This window comes from Plecotus auritus (assembly GCF_963455305.1).
Source record: "Plecotus auritus genome assembly, chromosome: X".
Taxonomy (NCBI): domain Eukaryota; kingdom Metazoa; phylum Chordata; class Mammalia; order Chiroptera; family Vespertilionidae; genus Plecotus; species Plecotus auritus.
Genome location: NC_137784.1, coordinates 77,753,727 through 77,765,008, shown reverse-complemented (window position 1 = coordinate 77,765,008; position 11,282 = coordinate 77,753,727). Strand labels below are relative to the sequence as shown.

The 11,282-nt window shown below is 48.4% G+C and overlaps 1 protein-coding gene across 4 annotated transcripts; it reads right to left on the bottom strand.

Annotated features, from left to right (window-relative positions):
• Positions 1–1,209: 1,209 nt before the first annotated feature.
• Positions 1,210–10,507, bottom strand: ARMCX4 (armadillo repeat containing X-linked 4). Of its 4 annotated transcripts, none has more exons than XM_080652206.1 (5): positions 10,388–10,507; positions 8,972–9,049; positions 8,635–8,706; positions 8,256–8,347; positions 1,210–7,906 (listed from the first exon to the last, which is right to left on the bottom strand). In XM_080652206.1, exon 5 carries the CDS (start codon positions 7,776–7,778, stop codon positions 1,542–1,544), a length of 6,237 nt encoding a protein of 2,078 aa, XP_080508332.1. In that variant the 5' UTR covers positions 7,779–7,906; positions 8,256–8,347; positions 8,635–8,706; positions 8,972–9,049; positions 10,388–10,507; the 3' UTR covers positions 1,210–1,541. The 4 variants fall into 4 exon arrangements, with proteins under 4 accessions (XP_080508332.1, XP_080508331.1, XP_080508333.1 ...); XM_080652205.1 differs by having other exon boundaries at positions 8,960–9,049; positions 10,388–10,490; XM_080652207.1 differs by lacking the exon at positions 10,388–10,507 and adding an exon at positions 9,272–9,314 and having other exon boundaries at positions 8,960–9,049.
• Positions 10,508–11,282: the final 775 nt, after the last annotated feature.

The window sequence follows — 11,282 nt, the reverse complement described above, 5'->3', positions numbered from 1 at the left end:
CTGCCCAGCGGGGCTTGATGGGGGACCTCAGGCCATGCTCCCCCCAGTGGGACTTGACGGGGGACCTCAAGGCATGTCCCCCGCCCCAAGCCGGGCTGAGGGACCTGAGGCTGTGCCCCCCACCCACCCAGCAGGGCTTGACAAGGGTGGGACTGGCCGGGTCTGGATCTAGCCCAATGGGGGAGGCAGCCGGGTCTGGGTCTCACGTGATTTTGAGGCGCACGTGGGTGGGTGGGGACTTGACTCTGGGTCCCATGGTGTGCCCCAGACTCTGACAGGAGGAAGATTTTCATATACGTTTTACTAATTTTCTTTCATCTCTGGCACTTCTATTATAGAGAAAGGGCAAACAGCATTATTAAAATATTTCTGCTAATTAATCTCCTTTTATGTGAATGAATTTTGTGCACCGGCCCACTAGTTCACTTATAAAGATAACAGTTGGTCAAGAAAAAGGACATTTTCCTATCAAATGCCCCAGGACTCTAAAATAAAATTGTCCCTTCCTGTAGTCCCCAGAATAGGTCCCAGCACTTCTTCGTTCAGTCTCTCTCACTTGCTTCCTCTCATCATTCCCATGACCAGCAGTGACATTTCAGACTTTTATCATCTTGTACTTGGACTATGGTGATAACTTCCTAACTGGTGTTCCAATCTTCAGTGGCCACTCCTGTCCCCTCCCCAACTCAGGCCCATCCTGCACCAAAACAGCCACATTATTTTCCTTTCATCCTGTCATTCCCAGGGTCATGAAAGGCTTTTGTGTCGTCCAGGATTGGATGGAGTAATATGCAAACACCTCAGTGAAGCAATCAGGGACCTTCCATGAATGCGACTCACTCCAACTGCTCAACTATATTTCTCACCCCTCCCTTTTCCACACTTTGTACTCAGGCAGGCCAGCCTCCTCTCTGGAGCAGGATTCCCACCTCCATGCCTTTCTTCCCACCATTCCTTCCTCCTCCAATGCCCTTCTGCCCTGTTTTTATCCTATCCTTCAAGCCCAGCTTACTTAAGCATCCTCTCCTCTGTACAACTTTGCCTGCACTCTGTTACCTGTGGAAATTTCTGCCCTCATGGGGAGGGTCTGACCGAAGGGTCTGACCATGATCAGAGACTCCTAGTTTTGTTACTATCATTTTGTTTTGATACTTCTTGCCTTTCCAAATAGATCATAAACTCAAGGGAAAAGACATGTCTTTTTACTGCTTAAAACACACAACTTTATTGATGACAAAAATAAAATCTCAAATGTATAAACCTAAGTCCACACAAAGGACCAAAGACTACCTTACTTATGAAGAATTGGCTTAGTTTTTGATAATGAAGCATACTAAAAACATCTCAATCTACACAAGGTAAAAAGCAACACATGTATTTTCAGTACAAGTTTGAATTAATCTGGTGTTCATATAATGGTCCAGCAACAGACCATCATAAATAACATCAGTATCGAAGTTATAATGCAATATACAATGTGTATTACCCCAAGCCTGCAAAACCAAAATATTACTCAGATTTGTTTGGAAACATACAACCAATTAGAGTTTACTTAATAATAGCTCAACTCTTTCTTTCACCTCAGGGTCTTTGTATTCTGCTGCTAAAACTCGAAGTTTCTTGGCACATGCTTTAGGTCGTTGGAATACGAAATAAAGGGAATTTTTACTGAAATTGTCCTGGGTAAATACTCTTGCTCTTCTTTTAAAATGGTAATTTATATTTTCAAATAGTGAAAGAGCATTAATAATATTCTCTTTTGTCTCTTTCTTGCTAAATATATTAATTAGTGATGTTGGTGCACTGGCTATGAGCAAATCTTTTGTCATAGATGGATTTTTAGAGAAATTCAAAAGCATTCCCAAAATATGGTCTTTCGTTTCTCTACTTCCCACAGTTAACAAACGAAGAAATTCTGAAATATAATTTGTAACCATATGCTGATATTCACTAATAATAGTCAAGTGCTTTATCAATCTTAGTCCAGCCAGCTGCACATTTGAATTCAAGGGATAGGTGACAGTATCTTCACATACTTGATTTAAGTACGTTTTAACCTTCCTATGATTTTCAGCAGCCACTGAGATGTTATTTAGTGCATTTAAAGCCTTCTGCCTAACACTGGGGTAGGGATTATTGAGCAAGCTTTCAATAATTGAGATTCTACCTGCATTATGAATGACTTCATGGGAAAATGGATAATCAGGACTGTTAAATAGAGCATTATTGGCTATTTCATGAATAGAAGGTTCTTCAGTCATCTCAATCATGCAAATGAGTTTTTCAAGCTCTCGTGGATCCATGTTAGTTTTGTGCTTACAGCGGCAAGCCCAGGGCTGAGCTTTCTCCCCCAACATGATCTGCTTTCCAAGGCCATCTTCAGGTGGTAAGCAGGGTTCATTTTGGTATGGAAATTTCATTTCTGTCCAGATCATGGTTCCCGCCCATGATCCCATCCCTGCCCCAGGAACCATGGACGGATATGTGCCTCTAGACTCAGATGATTTTTTAGTCTTAGGTGCAGATTTGTTTCCACTTCTGTTTTCATTACCATCCCTGAACCAAGACCTTACATCAACTCCACCAGCAGCCTCAAGCTTATCCTTGTCTCCACCCTCACACTCAAAAGTGACATTTTTCTCACTCTTGGATCTGCACTCACTATTGTTCTCACTCTCAGCCCAAAACAAGGATCTTAAACTGATCTCCTCAATATCAGGGCTAGACGCTCTACTTAGCTCATCCTCATCTATATCCTCAGCCAAAGTCCAGGACCTCATGCCAGGCTCTTCCCCAGCCCCAAGCCTAGACCTTGTAGTGGTTGCATCTTCATCCCAGAGCCAAGACTCTTTCCTGGCCTCAGCTCCAGCATCAGCCCCCACAAAGGAATCCATAAAGGCCTCTTCTTCAGATATAATCCAGGACCCAATACTGGCCTTGTCCTCATCCTCAAATATGGAACTAATGATAATCTCTTCCTCAGCCATTGATCTGGATTCAATACTGGGTTCATTTTTATTCCCAGACCTGGACACAATACCAGCCTCTTCCCCTCTCCAGAACCAGGATCCTGTACTAGCTTCATTCCCAGCCCCAAACCAGTATCCTTCATTGTCCTCCACCCCAGCACTGACCCGGGACCTTCCACTGGCCTGGTCCCTAGTCCTAGCCCAGGACCCTACACTTGTCTGACTCTCAGGTCCCAGCCTAGACCCAGCCCAGGATTTTCTACCAGCTTGATTCTTAGTGCCAGCTCGGAAGCCTCCTCCACTGGCCTGATCCTCAAATCCAGGTTTGGAACAGCTACCTGCCTGATCTCCAGCCCCAACCCACGACCTTCCACTAGCCTCCTTCCCAGTGCCAGCCCAGGACCGAACATTGGACTGGTCCACAAACCCTGGTCTAGACCCTCCATCAGTCTGTTTCCCAGCCCTAGCCCAGGACCCACTACTGGACTGGTCCACAGGCCCCAGCCTGGACACTCCACTGGCTTGATCTGCAGTGTCAGCCCAGGGTCTTCCACTGGACTGGTCCTCAGACTCCAACCTAGACCTTCCACTGCCCTGGCCACCAGCCTCAGCCCAGGATACATTTTCACTGGCCTGATTATCAAATCTAGGCTTGGATCCACCACCAAGTGGATCACCAGTTTCAACCCAGGACTCTCCACTAGCCTTGTCCACAGTGCCAGCCCAGTACCCAATACTAGCCACATTTCCAGCCCTAGTCTCAGTCCAGGAACCTCCATTTGCCTGAATCCTATCCCCATCCAGGGACCCTCCACTGGCCTTGTTCTCAGCCACTGTCCAGGACCCTCCAATTTCCTCTTCCCCAACCCAGGACACCTCACTGGCCTTGCCCCCAGCCTGGGAACCCTCACTGACCTGATCTCCAGTCCAGGGTTCCCCAATAAACTTGCTCCTAGTGCCAACCCAAGATCCTCCACTGACCTTGTTCTCAGCCCCGGTCCAGGACCCTCTAATGGCTTTGTTCCTAGTCCAGAGATCCCCACTGGCCTGGTCCCCAGATCTATCCCAGGATCCAATACCAACCTCATTCTCAACCTTAGCCCAAGGCCAGGACTTAATGCCAGCCTCATCACAAGACCCAGCCCAGGACCTAATATCAGACTTATCATCACTAGCCCCACTCCAGGACTCAATACTGGCTTCATTCTCATCATCAACCCAGGACATGCTATTCTCCCAGTATCCATCCTTGGCCTGAAACCTAAATTTGACCCATCGCTCAGAAGCAATCCAATCTTCAATACCAATTTCACTCCAATAATAGTCATGGACCTTAGGCTGTGTCTTTCCATAGGCCAGAGTACCTGTCCCACCTTCACTGTCAGAAGTGAGCATGGCCTTAGGCTTGGGATTTTTACAGACAGCGCCTTCTGTGGCTTCTGCCTTAGATTTGGGTATAGCTTTGTCCTTTGCACCAAAAAACGTCTTACTCTGGGAAAGTACCATGGACTGAGGCTGGCCAGAGACCATTGTATCTTTTCTGGCTTCTACCTTAGATTCAGCATTGGTATTGCCCTTGACCTTACTCCTAGCACCAAGCAAGGCCCCACCATGGGAACTGTCTGAAGCCTGGGACAGAGAAGAGCTTGTATCTACTCTAGCCTCTAACTTGGACACAGTATTGGAATTGCCCCTGACTTTACTCTTAGCACCAGTTAAGGCCTCACCCCAAGAATTAGCCATAGCTTGAGGCTGGACAGAGCCTATTGGATCTGCCCTAGCCTCTGCCTTAGACACAGCACTGGGATTGCCCTTGACCTCAATCTTAGCACCAAAGGAGGCCACACCCTGTGAATTGACCACAGCTTGGGGCTGGGCAGAGCCCATTGCATCTGGCCCAGGCCGTGCCTTAGACACAGTATTGGGATTATCCCTGACCTTATTCTTAGTAACACACAGGGCCTCACCCTGTGAATTGGTCACAGCTTGGTGCTGGACAGAGTCCATTACATCTGGCCCAGCCCCTGCCTTAGATGCAGCATTGGCATTGCCCTTGACCTTATTCCTAGTAATAGGTAAGGCTTCACCTTGGGAATTAAACACAGCCTGGGGCTGGGCAGAGCCTGTTGCATCTGTTTGGTCCTCTGCCTTAGACACAGTATTGGGATTATCCTTGACCTTATTCTTAGTACCAGGTAAGACCTCACCCTGAGAATTAGTCATAGTCTGGAGCTGGTCAGAGCCAGTTGTATCTGGCCCAGTTCCTGCCTTAGATGCAGCATTGGGATTGCCCTTGACCTTATTCCTGGCACCAGGGAAGGCCTCACCCTGAGAAATGGCCATAACTGGGAGTGGGGCAGAGCCCCCTGCATCTGGCACAGCCCCTGTTATAGACACCACATTGGAATTGCCCTCGATCTTATTCTTAGTACTAGATAAGGCCTCACCCAGGGAACTCGCTACAGCCTGGGGCTGAACAAAGCCTGTTTTATCTGGCTCTGCCCCTGCCTTAGACACAACATTTGGTTTGTCCCTGACCTTATTTCTGGCACCAGGCAAGGCTTCACCTTGGGAATTTGACACAGCCTGTGACTGGACAGAGTCCACTGTATCTGCTCCAGTCTCTGCCTTAGACACAGCATTGGGATTGCCTTGGGGCTTATTCCTGGCACCAGGCAAGGCCTCCTCTTGGGAACTGGTCAAAGCCTGGGGCTGGGCAGAGCCCACTGCATCTGACCCAGCCCCTGACTTAGACACAGCATTAGGTTTGCGCTTGATCTTATTCCTAGCACCAAGCAAGGCTTTGCCTTGGGAATTTGAAAGAGCCTGGGGCTGTGCAGAACCTGTTGTATCTGCTCCAGTCTCTGTCTTAGACACAGCATTGGGATTTCCCCTGACCTTATTACTGGCACCAGGTAAGGCCTCACCCTGAGAATTGGCCACAGCCTGTGGCCAAGCAGATCGTGTTGTATCTGTTTGAGGCTGGGCAGAGCCATTTGTGTCTGGCCCAGCCCCTACATTAGACACAGCTTTGGGATTGCCCTGGAACTTATTCTGGATATCAGAGAAGGCTTCATCCTGGGTATTGGCCATAGTCTGAGGCTGACCACAGGGCCTTATTTCTGCCTTAGCCCCTGGCCTAGAAATGGCATTAGGATCTCCCCTGTCATCAGCTTGGGTCGTGGCCCCACCCTGAGGCTGTGCATAGGTTTTCATGTCTGTCCTGACCCCAGCCTTACTTTTGCCTTTAGCTTTGCCCCTAGCCTTAGTTCTAGCACTAGGTAAGGCTTCAACCTGGCTCATGGCAAAAGCCTGAGACTGTGCCTTTGTATCTGTCCCAGCCCCTTCCTTAGAAATGGTGTTGGCATTGCCCTTAGCCTTAATCTTGCCATCAGGCAAGGTATCTCCCAGGACACTGGCCATAGATTGAGGTTGTGTACAGGACAACATATCTGTTCCAGCCTCTGACTTAGAAATGGCATTGGGATTACCTCTGTTCTTAACTCTGGAATCAGGCAAAGCCTCAACCTGGGAATTGGCCTTCAAGTTTGCCTTGGCCCCCATTTTAGACATGGCATTGGAATTGCCTCTATCCTTAACCCTGGCATCAGGCATAGTCTTAGGCTGAGCAACAGTCTTCATGTGAACTCCGGTCACTGCCCTAGTTGTGACATTGGTATTTCCCCTTTCATCAACCCTGGCACCAGACATTGCCTCAGCCTGTTTCTTGGCCATAGTCTGATGTTGTGTAGAAGCTCTCATATCTGTCCCTGTTCCTGTCTTGTACATGGCATTGGTATTACCCCCAGCATCAACCTTTACCCCAGTCATGGTCTCAGCCTGAGCCTTGGTTACAATCTGAGACTGGGCAGAAGCCCTCATGTCTGCCCCAGACGCTGCTTGATACATAATTTTGCAATTTCCCTTGTCTTCAACCCTAGCACAAGGCATGTCATCAACCTGGATCTTAGCCACAACCTGAGATGGTGCATAAGACCTTATATCCATTCCAGCTCCTGCCCTGGACATGGTATTAAGATTTCCCTTAGCATCAACTGTGGTACCACACCTGGCCTCAGACTGAGTCTCTTCCAGGGCTCTTGCTTTGGTCTCAGCCACAATTCCAGTCTTGTTTATGGCATTCATCTTGGCTACTTCCCTGGTTATTGCCAAGGCCTCATTCTGTGTCACCAGTACTCTGTTCATCTCTGTCTCTTTTTCAGCAAATATATGAGCTTCCACTTTGGTCTGGGTCATTGCTTCTTTCTTGGCCTCTGCCCTGGCAAATAGTCCATAAGCTTTAGCCTTGGTCTGGGTCACTGCTTCTTTCTTGACTACTCTCTCAGCCTCAGAGTCAGTTTGGGTCACTGCCTCTTTCATGGCCATTTCCTTGGCTTTGATTTTGGCCTCAGCCAGAGTCACTGCCTCTGTCATGGCCATTGTTTTGACCCCAGATTGGACCTCCTTCTCTGCCCCAATCACTGCCTTGGCCTGAAAGTTGGCTTTGGATCTTCCCGTAGCAGGGGCCTTAGTCTCTACGTCAGCCCCAGCCCCACCTCCTGTTCCAGTTTCCGCTCCAGTCTTGACCTTGGATCTAGTCTCAAAGGCTGTTGCATCCATGGCTTCACTCATAGCCAAGGTCTGGGTCTGTACACCAGCCACAGTTTCCATCTTGACTCTAGACCCATTGCTGGCAAGTCTCCTCACACTCTGAGCTCTTCCTGTGGTTAATCTGTAAATGTAGTAGCAGGTACCAGCCCAGATCACCAGTCCTGCAGTCACCCAGCCCACTTCATGAATGCGACCCATGTAATCACCCCTGCTGATGCCACGAATAAGGTAGGGGGGATCAGATGGGCTGGGGAAAGAGTGTGGTAGGTCCGTAAGGGTGCTGATCTTCAGCTCAAAGGCCACTACAGCTGCCACTGGAGGTGGACCTAGAAGTGGAGAAAGGAAATGGACTAAAATTTCTCTTCTAATTCTATGCATCATACAGACAGATACACAGAAGGACATGAAAGTGTAGAAATAATGTGCTTGGTTGGAGAAGATAAGCATTAGCAAACTCTCTGTCCATACCTTTTATTTTATCACCTCCCCATATTCCCTAGTACCCAACAATTTTCCCCCAAGGTACTTTCATAGACATTTCCTTACACCAAATAAATAGTGAAAAGGATGGTGGGAGGGCTGACTATGAGTGGGAGAGACTGAGAAGCTCTCAGACCTTGATTTTTACTGGACACACTCTGTCACCACACCCACAGGACCTACCCCCATACCAACCTGTATTGATCTGAAGCAGTTCCCTCCTCTTTCCTTGTCTTGATTGGTGATATACCCTAAAGTAGGTCTATATACTCATGAGATCCATGGACCTAGAGACAGACAGACAGAAAGATAGATGGAAGGACAGATGGGAGTTGAGATTTTGCTCTTCATGTGACTGGCATATTATTAGCAAACTATCTATCTCCCTCAGTTCACCCCACTCCCTGTATCAAAATAAAAGTGAGGGTGTGGGGTAAGTGACAGGAATGGTGGGAAAGGTGCCTGGAAAGGGGAGAGACTGAGGATCCTCCAGACTTGACACTGGACCTACTGGATACACAATGGCCTCTACCAACCCACCCTAGAGGTCTACCCAGGCAGACCTTTCTCTTACCAGTCTCTACTGATCAGGGGCAATTTCCTCCTTGTTTCTTTGCTTCCAGTCATCTCAAGCCCTGCAGCAAGCCTGCAGGCAGATTTATGGATAAATAAACCAACAGGCAGTACTAGAGACTGAATCCTTCATAGAACACACAAGCATCCTGATCCCTGATCCCAGTACCTGCCTTGCCAGAGAGCCTGGGTCCAGTTTGCTAATGTGTCCCATTTTATAGTCCCCCCAACTCCTCTTCTTTCAGTCATACTCCAGCCCACCTTTACCCCAATATCCCAAAATGTTTCCTGCACATTCTGTTCCCACCCTCTCAGACACTGCCCACCTTCACACCAACCTCCATGGTTCTAGGCAAGTCTCCCCCTTTCCCTTGTTTCCAATGGTAAACAGCCCTACTGTAGATGTATGGGAAAATCTAGGAACAAACAGAAAAAAAGGGGAAGGTGAATGTTGAGTGCTTGTGACATCCCAGTATTTAAGACACAGGTCTCAGTACCCCCCCCCCTTATTGGATTTAGAGACCCATTCCCGGGCAGGCAGAACCTTGGGCCTCCCCAGTATTGAAGTAGGAAGGGTGGGAAAGGGAGGCAGGAAAAAATAAAAGGGGAGTGGCATGGGCAAAATCTTTTAAAACCACCTGTAGCATTCTAGGACTTCTCCCAAAAGTCCATCATTTCCTTCACCAAGATGTTCAGACTGGCAGGGTATCTGAAAACTGAAGGATGGTAAGAGAGATGGAAGCCCCCAGAACCCATACTCTAGAATAGTAGATAGCCTACTGCTATCTACTTTCCCTTAAACCCATCTCTAGGAGTCTCCAGCAATAGAAGAGACAAGGTGTGGGAGGAGGCTTTTGCTTTTGCAAAATCACTATTCCTCCACCGAAAACTGTCTCTCTCTCTCTCTCTCTCTCTCTCTCTCTCTCTCTCTCTCTCTCAAGTAATATTCCTTAATACAACAATTTGTATCTTCTCAATATTATCTGAAATACCAATTAAATCATCCATAGAAAAGTTTGCTATCTTTACTGGTCTTCAGTATAAAATTTAAGTTTAAAATCCTAAGCTTGGTAAGTAGACGCAGTTTAGGGAACGTTTTCTAGCTAGCCTCGCCCCATATTCCAACTAGATAGTGGCTGCCTAAGTTCCTGTCTTATAGAATTCACATCGCACTTGGGTGGTTCACAGCCAGTGCTCATGCTCACACTAACCTTCACAGATCCTATGCAGCTTTCTCTACTCCTTCCTTTGCCTCCCCACAAACTGTGCAACACCGAGCTACTCAAGACAGTAGTAAAGGCACTGAGTGCTTGCACCAGCACTCTGGACACAGATCCCAATCCTCACCTGTCTGGATTCAGACCCTAGTTATCTAACTTCCTGCCCAACATTCAGTTAAAGCCAATCCCACCAAGCCTGCCGTCCAGTCACTAAAGCCCACCATTTTCTCTGCCAGCACCACCTTGCGTGTCCCTTCCACTGAAATGAGCAGGAAGCTGAACAGACATGAGCGGTCAGTGATTAGAGTCAGGGAGGAAGGTGCATCTCAATCTCAATCTCGATATTTCCCTCTTGAGACACCCCACCAGCCAAGCCCAAGGTTCCCCTCCACACATTAGACAGGGGGAGTGGGCTCAGGAGATTCAGAGGGAAGGCTCCTGGAACTTGAATCCGCATTGTCCTTCACCCCTGGTTCAGCTACTGGGGTTGCGGGGCGGCCGCCGCCCTGGGGCCCGCGCATCCCGAGCCCTTACCTGCTCTGCTTTTCCTGGGCCCGATGCCAGCCCGCCAGCGCAGGGCAGCGGGGAGCTGGTACCCAGAAGGGAGTGATGACTGCACCGAAGGCTGCGTCGCTCTGCAGCTCCCGGTCACGTGAGGGCTTGCGTCACCAAGGAGCTCTCGCGTCCCCGCCCCCCTGCTCCCACTGGCCCCAGAGGAGTTTGACGGGACCTGCCCCCCACTCCGCACGCAGAACTCCCCCTCCAAGTCTCTGCTGTAGCTCCCTGTCACTCACTTGGGTCCTCTCAAACCTGAGAGCCCACAAGTGGCCTCACCTCCCTGCTGTTGGGATTTGTTCTTCTTTGGTTACCTGCGAGGGTCTGCATCCCCTCACCCACTCCCAGGCCTTGACCGGGTGCTTCTTTGAGGAATCCTCTCTCCCTTAGACTATAGGAATGATGCTCCCCATCCAGTACCTTGCTGCACTAAACATGGCTAAGAGAGGGCTGTCAGGAAAGGAAGCAGAGAGTAGAAGGAGAGGCTTAACTTGCTTTTTATGCTCCTTTTTTTCTTTTAACATTGCATTCATTGTTTTTGTAATTCGGAAATTCAGTCAAGCCATTTTCATTTGACATTTAGAAATGAGGTCGTAAAAATAATAAAAGACTCATTTTTTACATTATTTTTGCACCACATTAAAAATGTTTTGTAGCCCTGACCGGTTTGGCTCAGTGGATATAGCGTCGGCCTGCGGACTGAAGGGTCCCAGGTTCGATTCCAGTCAAGGGCATGTACCTGGGTTGCGGGCATGTCCCCAGTAGGGGGTGTGCAGGAGGCAGCTGATCGATGTTTCTCTCTCATCGATGTTTCTAACTCTCTATCCCTCTCCCTTCCTCTCTGTAAAAAATCAATAAAAAAATGTTTTGTAGT